The sequence below is a fragment of the Oreochromis aureus genome, linkage group 20, assembly GCF_013358895.1.
Source record: "Oreochromis aureus strain Israel breed Guangdong linkage group 20, ZZ_aureus, whole genome shotgun sequence".
In the NCBI taxonomy this organism is placed as follows: domain Eukaryota; kingdom Metazoa; phylum Chordata; class Actinopteri; order Cichliformes; family Cichlidae; genus Oreochromis; species Oreochromis aureus.
Window position 1 is genome coordinate 34,019,861 of NC_052961.1, and position 16,712 is coordinate 34,036,572.

Sequence of the window (16,712 nt, forward strand, 5' to 3'; positions counted from 1 at the left end):
AACAATTGATTTTAATGAATGCACGCAGCGTGGAGAGGTGTAAACTGCAGAACAGTTGTACATCTCTGCCCAAAATACACTCTAGATTGCTTTTATAACATCAGGGTATTGTAACGCCCCTTCTTGCGCTTACAAACACATAATTTGCATGTCCAGAACATTCATGCATTTTAAGAATTAACTGCAACATAGAGGTTCCTCTTTCTGGCATCCTCTTAAGAATATGGTGATGATCTAAGGCCTTTGAGGTCACCATGGGCTGGACATCCTTACGTCACCTGTAACTAAGCAAACTCAAATACCACAAGAAGCTGAATACATTCAGGCCTTTGCTCAGCTACTATTTTACTGTAACAATATACTCAGCATATGAGTTATGATACATATATTTAACTCAATCATTTTAAAGTAGTTATAACTGCACCTGTAATAAACATGTTAATATTTGATTATGATAACCCCTATAATATAAATTATAACATAATGCCAGCAGCTTCAATAAACACTTTGATGAAATGATAATTACTGCAATGATAAGATGATGGTTATGTAAAATAATCCCTGTAATTCCACAATTCCCTCTCTTGACGTCTTCCAAAGACGTCACTACACTATTCCCAGGTCCACTACCTTCGCTCTGACCCTCTCTAGCCGCCCCTGACTCAGCAAATCCGACAACAACCTCATGTCCTCTAGGTGGTCCAGCAATAAAACACCAGCTCCCACTTGAAAACACTTCATGCTTAAGTGGTCTCTGCTCCTTTTCTGGGTCCCTCTCTAGTGGAAATCTTCTCCTGTAAGGGATAGAAAACAAACAGCCTCTCTCTGCTATACCTTACTAACTTACTGTGTTCATCTCAGGTTCCTGTCATTATTCAAAGTTGGTTCCCAATATCATATCAGGCAAAATCACAAACCCTACTGCCACGTCTGCTTTGTTAAGTTCTTCAGCTAGACTCTGTACCGGTTTGCCAATCTGTGTGTACATGCCTCTACACTTTTAATGTCTAAATGCACATCTGGATGTATGTGCACTTGTATGTCTATCTGCATCTATGAGTCAGTGGTTTGTCAGATATAAGGCGTTAATGTGAGAAATGTTTCCTGACTATTAACTCCTGATACTCAAGGAACTTTCCTGTTTGCCGAACTTCCTAGGTTTGGCCTTTTACACTTTTACTAAAGAAATTTTAACAGAGCCCAAAGAGATTTTTATTTCTCCTGTGCTTGACAGGATAAGGGAAGTTGGTTTTTTTTTTTTTTTTGTTTTGTTTTGAAATTTTTCCCTTCTGTGTGTGTGTGTGTACATAAGTAAGAATATAATAATCAACATAAGATCCCTGGTTTGCAAATGATTTTCTGCCCCCGCTGCAGGGCAACATCATGTGGTGGTGAGTCTATGTTGGCTAGTTTAATACAGATATGTAACAGTTGCTTGATTGCATGGCCCACTCAGAGTTGCACAGTTTTAATGTATGTGGAGAGTTCAATACACATTTCTTGGCTAATTATTTTCCCAATAAAAGTGAAATCAAACATTACATTTGATTTTACTTATATATTATCCTGTTCTGGGCTCTATCCATTATATTAACTTTATTTAATCTCAATACTCTTTATGTGTGTGAGCAGCGCTTTTAGTTTTATTAAACACCACCCCAGTAAAATACACACCATCCCCATGTCAGCCTGACTCTCCGCTAAAAAGCACACTTCAAAGTTTTCTATCTGGTTTTACGCCTCTTTTGGCCTCAAGCATATACATAACATGCCAAGGTTACTGTTAATGCCCGTTAGACAAGTTTCCATTATCTACAACATTTTGTTTCACCCGGCTCACCCTTACACATTTCCTGTTCACTTATTGCGTATTTATCTTTAACACCATTTACCTCAGTAGTTGCTAAGCAGAAACAAAGCAACCTGTGGTCCACCTTTACCCTGTAAAATAAACCCCTGTCATGTTTGTGTCTGTAAGCATGTTTTGCATTCATTCATTACACTCCCCGCCATTCCTGCAAGCTAGGAGCTGTAAAGTTGAAAGCTGCATCAAGTCCAGGCCTTTGGCCTGGCCTATATTTAAATCATGTGTGTTTGTAAGCGTGCGTGCAATTAACCTGCTATGTTCTCATCTTCCCTCAACATGTATCACCTGGACACTCTCACCAGTGAAGCTTAAAACCTGTTTGGACGGAACATCAACTCTAAACAAGCACAGTTACACATTGTGTATAAAATTAACTCAACCTGTAAATAGAGACATCACTGTTATGACAAACATAAAATAATACTGTACAACACGTTATTAATACAGTCATCCTAAGGCAGATTATATGATAGCAATAAAAATCTCTAAATCCCCAATCCCAACAGGTCCTGCTTTTAAATCTTTCCTGACTTTCGCTTCAAGTTCTGCTGTCTTAATACAATAATTAGGTCCTCCTCATCCCATTAAATCTGCCATATTGATTCCTTCATGTGTAAATGTCAGGTTTCGAGCATCTAAAACTTTACTCAGTCTCTGTTGTGCTAATGATGTCATAGTGAGCGCCTGCAAGTTCACATAAGCCACCACACTATGTTAGTTAGAACTTTTAGTGAGTGTTCTCTCCCTACATGTACTGTTTCCTATATTATTTTGGCCACCCCTGCTGCATGCTGTGCACATTTAGGGTGCCTTGCTTCTGTTGGACTCAACCTCATACTAACCTACATAAGTACCTGTCTTAAGAGAGACCTCTGCACAGCTCAGACGCCAGTTGCAAGAGCTCTCTAACATTAGAATCATCAGCTGTGACTTATATAGTGTTATTTCGGTACTTTATACTTCACACATTTTCAACGTTGTTTATATGGGGAGTTCCTCTTTTGTGTCTATATTTATTAATATGCCTTGTGCACTAAAGCTTCCTGTTTTTCAGTCTGGCTGAGCACTCGTTTGTGAGTATAAACTGGCCTCTACAAGCCTTCATTAGCAGATACACATTACAAATACTTCATATATACAGAGAAAAACCCAATAATCCACATTTCACTATTTTGTTCTTTGGTTCAGATTTAGATTCTGTATTGTTCTTTATTTGTTATTATTTATATTCAGATTCTTTTTTGCTAGTCTTGGTTTGTTGTTGTCTGTTTGGGAGCTGACATAGTCTCTATGAATAAACTTCTTTTGGTGGAGTAGCATCAGGAGAGAAGCTCCAGAGAGGCATATAACAAAAGAGATCTCCTTAACGTGTTGTATATTTTCAATATTTCCTTATTATTTTGTCATAAAATAAATCAAACAAATAACTTAAGCTGTGTGACGGCACCTTGCGTTTACGCCAGGCTGTGAGCTGCCCTGAATCTACACCCCCTTTTACCCCATTTACTTTCTCAATCTTAGTTTAAACTATTCCTGACCTTCTCCTTCTCTCGTCTGATCATCTCAAGTACGTCCTGTACCAAATTTGCTTCCTCTTTTCAAGCCCCACATTTAATTACAAGCTCAAACATATTTGCCCTATATTGCTGTCTCGACGTGTTTCCTGTCCACTTAACAGAGTTATTCTCAGAACTCAGAGCTGAAGTTCCCCTTTTCTAAGTCTGTATGTTCTACGAGAGAGCAAGTCGGTAAACAAGTTTATCATCACAAAGGTTACTAGGTAAAGGTCACGTAGACATTTGCTTAGTAACCCTAAAAAGCACCTTTCATGTAGCTAATCGCATATATTAACACCCCCTTTTGTGACACATCTCATGTGTTACAAACTCAAAATCCTTCACTCAAGCTTAGGAAATTAAAAGAAAAAGGTTAGTCCTATCATATTAGGCATACATGCTCCGGCCCTTCAAACCTGTATTTAAGGAATGAAATCAAATTAATCATCATGTCAAATCCTTTCTTGGCTCCATCCACAGCCTGCATCCTTGAAACGTCCTGGAAACAAAACCTGTGTGTTAACCAGAACATCACCTTTTATACTCAGTTTTCCACTTATGATCCAACCTGTGTTATAACAGAAAAGTTAAAACAGAACAATTATCAGTCATGTGTCCAACCTTAGTCCAGTCTTTTGTCAGTGTCCAGTCGGTCCAACCTATGGTCTGCCTGGTCCGTCCAGTCACCATCCATTTACACACATTCACTCACACGCATTACCATCAGGTATTGCTGACAGTGGAGACTATCTCGCAAATATTCAGTCTTCACTCCCAGCAACATCAACTCATTTATTTGTTTTACTTTGTTTTAAGAAAATAGTTCTTTCTGCTTTTAGACTGGATTGGCTCGCGGCAATCCTTTTTAGACAGAGACTTAGCCTTCTCCTCTGCCTATTGTAATCTGGAGAAGGTCACCGAGAATTTTTCAGCGCTGTTATCCACTCTTTTGCAGGCCTGCTTAGAACAAAAATGAGAAAAAGAGAGCTGATTATTAGCTCATCAAAACACAAAACAAAATCACCTGACAGGTTTTTTCTAAGTGCACTGTTATAGAAACTATGGGCCCTTTTAGACATGTCCATGTTTATCAAAACTCCCTCTATTAAAAATAAAACAACAACCTCAAAAATCTGAAACAATCTTAAATTTCACCGTTCAACACACGAAAACCTCGCCAAAAGCTACACCGTTTCAGTACACAACAATAACCCCGGTTAAGCACTTTACCATACTCAGATTCAGCCTAAGATCTTACAACAATGTGTCAACACTAATTTATAAACCTCCTAATCAAATTTGCACCTCTGAACAATCTACCCCTCCTTTAAGGCCTCAATCACACACACACAGCAAGCTCCTCTGTCCACATTCACACAAGCTCTCAAACTTTTTCCATACTCAGCCATATCTCAACAATTTAACTTGGCAAAAGAAATACTTTTTAAACCTCATGCCACTATTCAATTATTTTCATTTTCTTTCTATACTAATCACTTGTTTTGATCACTCAGTGCAAAAGCACTGCTAAGTCACCCTTTTAGACTAGTTTAATCAGTTTATTCAACATTCACACCATTCTATCACTCATACAAGTAGCAAGCCGATCTTCATTGCGTATGTTTGTGTGTGCTATTTTGCATATATGGCTTCACAGTCTCACAGACACTTTCCCATTCTCCAGTTAAAGAGTCAGTTTTCTCCGTCCCCCAATCACTAACCCAAATTTTACTTCCCACCTTAAATCACAGCCCTGCTGGTCTTCCACCACCAGTTAGGGCTTGCTGTCAGGTTCCTGGACACTGTAAACAATTCAACCAGAAACTTGCCTTAACATATCCATTCATGTTAACCTGTAGTTTCGTCCGACTCCTGGATCTGGAGAATTGGTCCAGGTCTGCTTGCCCCTAAAAATAACAAACTAAAACATTTTCCTTATTATCACGGACGTCTAAATGACCCACTTCTCTTTTTCTAGTCAAAAATACCAATTATGCCATGTATGTAAGCGTGTTCTTCCTTGCGTTATGTGGTCATGTAAATGCAGTGTAAGCTATTTTCTTCATTGCATCCTTATATATTCATTGCATTTTCATGTATTCATATTTAATTTATGCATCTTTTCACTGAGCTCTAGATTCAAACTATCTCACTTCTGATTCGTTTCAAAAATAATCTCACATGTAACAATTGGTATATGTGTGTTTTCTATTCATTAATATAATTGTCAGTTATTTTGATTATCTTTACCTTTTGTATTGTTTACCTCTTTGTTGTGATATGGTGGACATCCCTAAACTATCCCGAGTTCAGGGTTCAATTTCAATCCAATCATCTCCTATCTTCTCATGCAGTCAAACTCGTCCAGCTTCATCTCTCACTGGTCCTTTTCATTCACAGTGTCCTGTTCGGGCTTCAGAGCCCCAGCAAACACAGTCTGTTTCTTCTCTGTTTTGATCTTTCAGTATTTCCTCTTCCTTCAGTCTTATTTTCATTTGCTCTGTTTTCTTCTCCATTCATCTTTTCAGTCTTTTCTTCCTAGATTGCTCCAAGCTTGGCAAATATGACAGTCAGTGCCTTCAAGCAGACATATCACGCTGTTCTTCACCAGCATGCATGTTGCATCACGTGCTTTCTTCCATGCTGCTGGACTCATCAGTCGTTGTCAGTGTTACTGCTTTCGCCTGCACTGTCTTTTAGCTTCGTTACTTCTTCACGTCCACGATGTTCTATCGGTCTTCATCAGGAAATTGACTGTCCTTTACGTGTCTTCTCGGGTGAAGGACAAAGTGAGAGCTCAAGCTGCACAATTTCGAGCCAAAGACTGGCTTATTTTCTCCCAATTCTTTTAATCTACTTTTCTGCTGCTGAACTCAAAGTTGCAAAGTTGAAAGACGCCCACCTGTATTGACACACTAAACCATATAATTAGTATTATATTTTTTTTTTCTTAAAGGCTTCATTTGCTTCATGTGCCTAGAGTTAACTCATCTATCTCTCTGTGTTCTTTCTATACACACTCAGTTCCTTTTATGGGCATGCATTTCCTGTCCCAGACACACACATTTTAATAGCGCTCTTTCACACATCACCATTCTTTAGGTCAGTTTTGTAGCATCAGTCACACAATCATTTCTTGAGTGGGTGTACTAAGTGCATATACTTATGTGTTTTTAAACAGAAAAATAAACTCAACCTCTCATAACATCAGTCAAGGTCAAATATCTTCATAGACCCACAAGTAAGCATATTATTTCCCTAGTCAAAAGTCAAACCGTTACTCACAGTAATTTTAATCTAACAGCCTTTGTGTTTTGAAACTAAAAACAGGAAGGAACAGCGCCCAATTTAAACTGCGCATGTTGTCACTCAACAACACACACACAGAAAATGTAACTGTATATATTATCTCAAACTGAAACAAAACCCATCTAAAAATCCTAAAACATCTTACTTGACACCCCAAAACACACATCGCTACAGACATCTTTTTTAATTAAATTATCTCAAATTCAATTTCAGTTCTTAGAACCCAGATAACGGTCTTAAGTATCAACAGTTTATGTATCCTATCTCAAAACCCATAAAAGTCATACAGTCATGGCAAGAAATAAAACTTTACTTACAATATTGTAATAAACAACTCCAGCGTCTTAAATACAGGCATCAGCCATGTGTAGCAGTCTCTATAAACTTCCTATCAGTCTTACACAGTTTTACCTAGTACAGACACGTGTCAAGCAAACCCCATACTCATATTCTACAGTTATCATGAAATACTTATCATAATCAACAACAGTCACACAAATATAATAAACATAAACTGCATTTCTTCCCTTAAAGCACAGATTGAAGTCGCCCCTTAACCCTGGCTCTGCAGTCAGTCATTAGCCACTCATTAGTAAACAGGAAATGTCACTCTAAATAAGTCACAGGCATCTCATTTACATAGACACAGACACACTCTCAAAATAACCAGCCTGCTGCAGTGCCCGTGGCAGACAGAGCCTATATACAAACATAGAAATTATAACACAGAGACGTCTGATAAATTAAATAATATTTACAAGGCCTTAAATTGCACAACCTACATAATTTAGACAAAATTTGAATTAACCCTCCAAGGGACAAACTCCAAGTTTTTGATAATCAATGACCCAGTATCAGGTCCAACCTGTGTCTGGTCTAATTGCTAAAGTTCCTAAGTCAATTTAAAAGCGTCCAACGCCCAAGGTCCAACCTTTACTACCCAAATAAGTGCATAAACCGTTCCAAACGGTAAAGTGGTCCAACCACTAGCTATTTTGGAGGTTCCCAAGTTCTCCACGATCGCCAATCGGACTATCCCGTCCAACGGAAAATCCTGAGCGTCCTCAGGAAATTGGGAGCGTCACCTCCGAGAAATGCACTTCCTAGAACATCCCACAGTTCCGTTCTACATAAATTTAATTATGTTTTTAAAGACATCCTATGCAACCACCAAACCGACTTTATTGATGTCCAAGCCCAGCTTTATATTCAATTATGACTGTATTACCATACACAGTTTCCAAATTACCTATAATCCTAAATTCAGTAGTCCAACTACTTTAAATTCTCTTTCCTTAGCAGTCCAACTGCATTTAAATCCTCGTAGCAGTCCAACTGCTTTTCCTTTAATCAGTACTGTCACTTAACCTTACATTATCATTACTTCAACTTCAATTCTCATGAGATTTTCACCAAAATCAAAACAGACCTTTACCAGTAATTTTCAGTGAGTAGACTTTCAATTTTGTCAGAACCAATTCAGCACTGTTTGGAAATAATTCAACAGGTAGTGCCTTACCTTTGAATAAGCCGGCTTATGTCCACTCACTTCGACCACTGACTCGTGTCTGCCTGTTTGAGCACCTTGGACCCTCTCAGTCTCAACCTCCAACTCTCTCTACTCAACCCTCGGCCAATGCACCAAATGTTACGGGTTCGAAATTGAGGATGAGAGTAAAACAATGATAGTCCAGAAAAGGTCGTTCAAACAATTGATTTTAATGAATGCACGCAGCGTGGAGAGGTGTAAACTGCAGAACAGTTGTACATCTCTGCCCAAAATACACTCTAGATTGCTTTTATAACATCAGGGTATTGTAACGCCCCTTCTTGCGCTTACAAACACATAATTTGCATGTCCAGAACATTCATGTATTTTAAGAATTAACTGCAACATAGAGGTTCCTCTTTCTGGCATCCTCTTAAGAATATGGTGATGATCTAAGGCCTTTGAGGTCACCATGGGCTGGACATCCTTACGTCACCTGTAACTAAGCAAACTCAAATACCACAAGAAGCTGAATACATTCAGGCCTTTGCTCAGCTACTATTTTACTGTAACAATATACTCAGCATATGAGTTATGATACATATATTTAACTCAATCATTTTAAAGTAGTTATAACTGCACCTGTAATAAACATGTTAATATTTGATTATGATAACCCCTATAATATAAATTATAACATAATGCCAGCAGCTTCAATAAACACTTTGATGAAATGATAATTACTGCAATGATAAGATGATGGTTATGTAAAATAATCCCTGTAATTCCACAACATTCATATGTTTTCAGCCTTCCTAAAATGCAAAATGTTAGCCCATTTGTCTGACAACAAGTAAATAATGATAAGCAAAAAACAACACATCCCTTTTATTAAGGATAAGAATCCTTAATATGCTGCATTTTCTGGGTAGAACATGTTCAGGTTCTAAAAACTCATTATCCATGTGTTTGATCAATCACTCTAACGCCCTGTGTTTGCCTTTATTGTATGCAGGTCGTATTGGACGCAGCTACAGCGACAGATGTCTACAGATCCTCACTGGGCTGCTTGGACTCAAACAGGATCACATCACTTCTGGTAAAAACATCAGTTCCACAACCCCCGACATACAGTACAGTATACACACAAACAGCTTCATGCTCTCAGAGCTGGTTTTTTACTCTTCCACCACACTTTTTGTCTCTCTACTCTCCTGCTACCCTTCTCAGCGGTGGTGCAGACAATGCGTGACCTGGTCTGGGTGTGTCCCCAGTGTAGCGACACTGTGTGCCTTGCACTGGAAGGCTGCGAGGAAACACTGCAGGATATCCAGGTTAGATCCTGCCATACCTATATACTGGGCAAGAAAAAACAATATCATGCCATAAATGAATATGTACTGTAGGCATCCTGTTTTGAAAATATGAATTGGTAAAAGTATTATCAGAAATATACTTAACAAAAACTTTTTTTATTCTACAGGGCATTATCATGGTATTTTATTTTATATGCTGAAATTTAAATTTACTTTCATAATTCTTTTTTTTTTTTTTTTAGCGCAAAAAAAACCCCATCCATTTATTTTCACTTAAACAAGCAGCTGTTTTTTATATGCATTAAAGCTATATAAAAATTTAACAGTGCAAATGCAAATTCCTTGCTGAAAGTTTAACCAAAAGGCATTTCCAGTAGAAATGGGCTGACATATCCTGAGGATAACCATGTATAATATCCACTGAAGTTAAAAAGAGGTGCTTTGCAACATTAAACTGCAGTGTGCCAAATAAAAAAGTCAAATACGTATTTTTCGGACCATAAGGTGCACGGGATTATAAGGCACATTGAGCAAAACAAAGCAGTCAGATAAGTCCAACTTTATTCAACTCATTCTTCTTCTTTTTTTTTTTTTTTTTTTTTTTTTTTTTTTAAACCTGTCCCGTTTGGTTCTTTTGCCATCAGAATTATTGTCTAAAGGCGAAGAAAGATGCCCAACGGATTTACTTTACCAAATGGACCATCCCAGCCTTGCCGTAATGGTCCATTTGATTCACCTTTTATTGTTTATTTTATTTTGACTTGCTGAATACGGGACAGACTTGACTGGTGGAAAGAAAGGGGAGAAAGAAAGAGGGAAAGAAAAACAGCTGAGAAGAGGGACGGGGGAGAAGGGCAAAAACCAAAAACCAACAGAATAAGCAGACAAAAAATACATATATCGATCACCTGGATCACCTGTTGAGAAAAAAAAAAGAAAGCAAGCAGAAGAAAAGCGAGAGTAATAAACAACATCACAATGATATATGGGAATATGACAGTAAATACTAAATATTAAACATTATTGTGCAGCACGTAGGATCGACAGCGCACAGTGTGCTTTGAGGTAGGAGCCAAAAAGGGTGTAGTTTGTGTGTGTGATCACCCGTGTGTGCACCTGTGAGCATGAACGCGCTTGTTTTTAAAAGGTTCCTTCATGTAATGATCTGCTAGAGGGTGTGGGGGGCCACTGCCCCGTCCTCCAGGGCATGAAGCAGGTATGGAGGAGATCAAAACTCCAGACATCCAGAGGCCCCCAGAACACAAGAGACCAAGGAAGACCAACAGAGGGGCAGCCGCGCCACTATCCCAGAAAGAGCTGAGGAGAGTCCCAGATGAGGGGTCACTCAGCAGCCGCGGAGCAGAAGTCAGGGGGGGTTGCAGTGACGTGCCCGTGAGCTCCGCCGGCAGCCAGCTGTGCCAGAGTGACCGAGCCCCAGGCCGAGAGGCCGAGTGCACCCCACCCCCGAAGTGGCCCAAGCGAGCCTCAGGCTCCAGGCCCCGATAAGCAGCCACCAAGGAGTGAGCCGGTGCGTGCCTGAACGCCCATCCCCGGACACAAAGAACCACCAACGCACCGATGACTTTCATAATTCTGCAAGGTTATTTCAGTCTGTTATAATGATACATTTCAGTTGGTGAACATAATCCCAAGCATCCATTAATAATTTATTACATTTTTTGGATCCTCTTATATAGGGTATAGAGCAATGTGCAAAGTTCATGAGCCACTGTTAATCATTTCATATTTTGGTAGAAAACAGCAAACTAACTTAAGCTCTTTATTAAAACGTGCAAACAAACACAGAAATATAGTAAATAAGGCAAAAACGGGGTTTGTACAATTCTAAGGAGCCTGAAAGTCAATATTTGGTGTAACCACCTTTATTCTTCAACACGAGTCTTCAGGAATAGTTCTCCAGGCTTCTTGAAGAACATTTAAAGCTCTTTGATGTTGGCTGTTCTCTACTTCAGTAATGTCAAGGTCTGGGCTCTGGGGAGACCCAGACCTCTGTTTTTCTATTCAGGTATGTTTTTTGCTGCACTGGCAGTGTGTTTGGGATCACTGTCATGCTGAAAAATGAATCTGTTGCCAATCAGATGCTATTACACGATGGCATTAAATCTGAAAGTACTCTGTTCTTCATAAGTCCATTGGTTCTACTTATGTCTTGACTTTCAGATACTGTTCATCTGTCGTAGCTAGTTTTTAGGCCAACAACTTCACGCCTCTCGCCCTATGACAGCTGGGATAGGCTCCAGTGCCCCCCGCGACCCTGAAAAGGATAAGCGGAAGTGGATGGATGGATGGATGGATGGAACTTCTTTATTCGTTTCATATAATTTTATGCTAATCAAGCTATCTTATCTTTAAACACAATTTATGAAACATAGTTTAAACTGAAGAAATGGGAACAAATTACGTGGTTTTCTGGTCAGTGATTGCCTCCAAAGTATTTGAATTGGGGCCAGGTTTCTTTTCATGCTAAGTGCGGGTGAAATTACCAGATTCCTCCATTAAAGTAGATATATCTTACTGACTTCCTATTTTTATTCTGCAGCTCTATTTTCTGATAGTTGTATATGATTCACTAATCCTTGTTAGCAGGGCAGTGTTTTACCACTAAGTTCATTTGTCTGAAATAAGCTGTTTCACCTCTCCTTCCCCCTGAAAACCTGCTTTTCTTTTCATTACCTGTCCCATGTGGTTAATGTCAGAACCATGTAGCTGAGATGATCAGATTAAAAATATCTGCTCTCACTGCGCTGCTTTCGGCTGCTCTCTTATTCACACTGATGTGTAGAAAAAAATCCCAGAAACTGTGTTTTAGACCGCTGAAATATCCAGGGGTGACAAATGAAGTGAGAAAGTCGCCATAGGCTCCCATGTTATAATGGCAAACTTGGCAGTATTCCACAGCAGGCCAGTACTTGAACTTTTTTGGCCTCTGTATAGTTTCCCCCATTATAACGACTGTACGCATTCTTTTGGAGTTGGGGGCGTAATAAATGCATGAAATAGAAATGCACATACATTTCAGAACTGTACTTTGGAGTAGAACTGACTTTTGAGGAGATAAAAACAAGCTTGGGACTGGGTAATTATACTACCAATCATTTCTTGGTAGTGATATAGGATGACAGTGAAACCGCTTCTGTTTGACTAGACTTAGCATTATGTTTGCAGATACATGATCACCCTGATAAAGCTTCGCAGTAATCAAACAAAAAATAAAAAGCCTCATTATACCATGCTATCAGTCATGGTTGTACTTGACACTCTGTTGTTTGGAGTAGGCTGACTGAACTGAAGAACTGAGGCCACCAGAAATTTGAGAACTTGAACAGCAGAGAAATTTATAATGTTATGTAATGTTGGCAGCAAATGTGAGAAGGCATAAATTCTTATGATTATTTGAAACTGTCAGCAATGAGAATATAAAGCCAATTCCAAAGAATCTGAGACAATGTGCAAAATGTAAATTAGAAAAAACAGAAATCGATGATTTGCAAATGTCAAACTCATGTTTTATTCACAATATATGATTGTTTAAGCTCAATACTGATGTTTGGTGACAAGTCATAAACTAATTTCTAACACTTATGTTACTTACATGTTCACTCAGTTACACTCTGCCTTACTATTTTGATCAGTAGTTGTTTGTGGCATACTAAGTCTGCATTGTCAATAGCAAGCTTGCAAAGTACCCTGTGTTGGGCAAACTATGTATGCAGTATCAAAACTCATAATATGGTTGAAAGGCATTTCAGTCGTGACATTTATACTGACCGTTTCATTTATTGGTCAATGTTAAAAGCCAACACTGATAGCTAATAGCTAATATAGGTGGATAATATTGGCCCACTGATAAATCGGTCAGTTTCTGTTTGCACACATTGAAAACACTAATCGGGATTGATTCCAGCAGTCCCATTTGTCTTCAGATACTTGTTCCACAGTAACGGATCTAAATATTCCACTGCCTCCTTCACTAGGGCAGGCAGGCCTTGCTCTGGTTGCTGGGTGTGTATGGGGAGCGAATTTCCAGTGCCCCCTACACTTTGGAAGTGCTCATCGATGGAGTGAGAAGCGAGGCTTCTCTGGGAATCAAGATGGAGCTGCTGACAGCCACCATGAGACTCTTCCTGTGTCGGCCTGCTGAGACACAAGACATGCTGGGAAGACTGCTGCACTACTGCATAGGTTTGTGTTTATGTGTGTGTACACGTGTATGTATACAGACAGATCATGATAAAAATGGATCATTTTTGATACCCTTGTGTTTTCCAGAGGAGACGACAGACATGTGCATGCGTGATCAGGCTCTTCTCTACTATCGCCTGCTTCATTGTGGGATAGAAGAGACACGCAAGGTCCTTCAAGGTCGGAGGTCAGACCCCTCTCTGGGTGTTCTGATTGGGCGTCCCGCCAAGCCTGTCAGCCAGTGGGCACGCTGTTTTAACACGTTGGAGCCTCTGAGCCAGGGTGCTGTAGAGGCCGAGTCAGCCAGCAGGGGAAGCCCCGAACACATGACCTATAACCCCAAGCCGAACGCCGACCTATCAGACACACTGAGCTGTAGTCACATTCAGGAGATTCATTCAGGTGAGTCATGACACTGAAATCCTTCTGTTTTGTATTTAATCAGTGGCAAGCCTTCAAAAATCAGATTTTCTCTGTTGCTGTGCACAGTGCAAATGTTTTCTACATTTAAAATGAATGCCTGTTCTAAAAAAAATCAAAAAAATCCATGGGAGTCTTAAAAACAAAACTATTAAAATTACTTCCTTATAATGTTCATGCTAATTCACCATTAGGAAGACATTGGCTGACATAGACCAGCATATTTAAACCAGAGAATTTGCTTATACAAATTTTTTCTGTTCAAATATTCCCTTCAGTTGAGTTTCCTGTGTCACCTCTTGCATAGAAAATAGGATTTAAAAATGCTAACAACTTATAATGAAGTTGGGTTTCTTTTATGAAGGGGCAGGTAATAATGATGAAGTTTTTCTGAGGTTTAATAATGACTCTGAAATGTTTTGTCTTAATTTTTCTTTTTCTTTTAAGATTACACTTAATGGGTCCTCTACATTTTTAAATCCAGCTCTGTTTGTTTGGTGTTTGTGTGCCTGCTTTAGATCTACATAGTAAAGGACACGATTACTTCACTCAGGTGAAGCAGTGTGGGTTGTAGGAGCCGCAAAGACTTCCTTGTACACATCATAAATTGTTTAGCAAACCTGACTTGCCTCCTAGCAGATAATTCCAAATCATCTTTTCACCGCTGGACATTTGGGACAACCCTCAAATAAACAAGGCTAAGCTCTGTAAAACTTAACATTTTAGTCCTAAAGAATTGCCATGATTAGGTCCTTAAGATTCATCCACCAGGAACGTGGATATTTATAGTTATATATAAGATTTGTGCCTATCCAGCTGACAGGTATTCCATTCACAGAAGCACACTGTTAGCATGGCTGAAAGCGTCTGGACTCTGCGGGATGGGGTTACAAAAACAAAGCAGATGAAAATTGTTTGCTTGTGTTATCTTTGCGGAGCAACAAGAACTCCCTTTTGAGGGTAAGAGGAGTCGTATCAACCATTCAGCACGCCCACTATGAAGTTGATGTTGGAGGAAGGCCAATAAAGCCAAGCATACACTGTTCAGATTTTCTGTACTTTTAAATTTGTCGCCTGTGACAATTTTTAGCACCAGGATGAGTTTCTGCCTAATTAAATGTTTGAAATGAGTCAGGGGCTAATACTTTGTCCAAATTAGTGAAGTGTAGTTCTTGGAAGGTTGGTTGGTTTCTGGCTTGTCAGGAATGTTGTTCTGGATGATCTCTTTCAAACTCCCATATGTTTGTTTTACTGCGGGGCAGTGTTTTTACATGTTGTGGCTAAAACATTCTTCTCCCCACTGCTGGAAAATAAATCTTACCTTTATAGAAGCCTTGGCTTCTGTATGGCCCCCTGCAGATTCTCAACCACACAACTTTCCATTTATGATTCTTCACTTTGTTTCGTTTAAATCGTTCTAATTAAAATTTTCTCTAAACAAATCTGACAGGATTTTCCACACCTGTGTTTGTGATTTTGTGGGTTTCATGTTTTACTGTCAAAGTTGAGGACATTCCTCCTTATGCTGTTCCACGGTATTTAATATGTAAAAATGTGAGGGCAGAGTGGGGAACAGTTTGAGGCCATCTATGATGTCATGGTTGGGGAAGAGGTGCACTAAACCAGTAGAAGAATATTCTCTCACTAACAAGGGAAACATTCAAACACCGTGACAAGCTTGTGAACCCATTCAACCACAATCAAGCCACACATATTCGTCTAAGTTCACATTTTGATCACAGGAAAGTCGAGCTCATAGCCATAGCCACTGGGTGTGGGAGTATAACTTTACTTATTGCATTAGTCAAGGTTAGTGACTCTGTATGATCATAAGCGCTTTCATTCAGAGGGTTTAACTTAGTTTTATATCTAGATGTATATATCCACACACACACACACGTATGTTGCCATTGTTTGGTAAATTTTGCTGTGCGGGCTAACTTTGAGTGAAATTCTTGGGTGTTTGTTGGCTTAGCTAATTCACTTTATGGCTAACTGTATAGTGTTGGCATCTCCTGCCTTTACATTTTTCTTCTTTTTAAATGTTATTTTTATTTTTATTTTTTCCTGAATAAGGTGTGCTTTTCAAAGCAAAGTCCACAACAGCTCAATGACAGAAGCATCATAAAAAGATTTTACGACACAGCAGCAGTGTTGTTTTTATATTGAAGAGTGCAGGTATACATAAAAGCATTGTATGTGATGTACTAAAGCAGGGGTCTCCAACTCCAGGCCTCGAGGGGCGGTGTCCTGCAGGTTTTAGATCTCACCCTGGGTCTACACACCTGAATCAAATGATTAGTTCATTACCAGGCCTCTGGAGGACTGCAAGACATGTTGTGGAGGTAATTTAGCCATTTGAATCAGCTGTGATGGATCAAGGACACATCTAAAAACTGCAGGACACCGCCCCTCGAGGCGTGGAGTTGGGGACCCCTGTACTAAAGGTTTTTTTTTTTTTTAAAAAGAGAGAGGCTTTATCTAGTAACTGTGACTTGCGATCTCATTATTTATTATGAGACATTATCACTGGCTGTGACAAAGTGGTTAGG

At 39.3% G+C, this 16,712-nt stretch overlaps 1 protein-coding gene across 3 annotated transcripts in view; it reads left to right on the forward strand.

Moving 5' to 3' along the window:
- Positions 1-16,712, forward strand: part of ap4b1 (adaptor related protein complex 4 subunit beta 1) — a 51,863-nt gene that overhangs the window by 18,156 nt on the left and 16,995 nt on the right. For all 3 annotated transcript variants that reach the window (XM_039604607.1, XM_039604608.1, XM_039604605.1), the window contains exons 9-12: positions 9,237-9,320; positions 9,452-9,555; positions 13,533-13,740; positions 13,828-14,142. In XM_039604607.1, the coding sequence (XP_039460541.1) occupies positions 9,237-9,320; positions 9,452-9,555; positions 13,533-13,740; positions 13,828-14,142 (711 nt within the window). The remainder of the gene's footprint in view (positions 1-9,236; positions 9,321-9,451; positions 9,556-13,532; positions 13,741-13,827; positions 14,143-16,712) is intronic.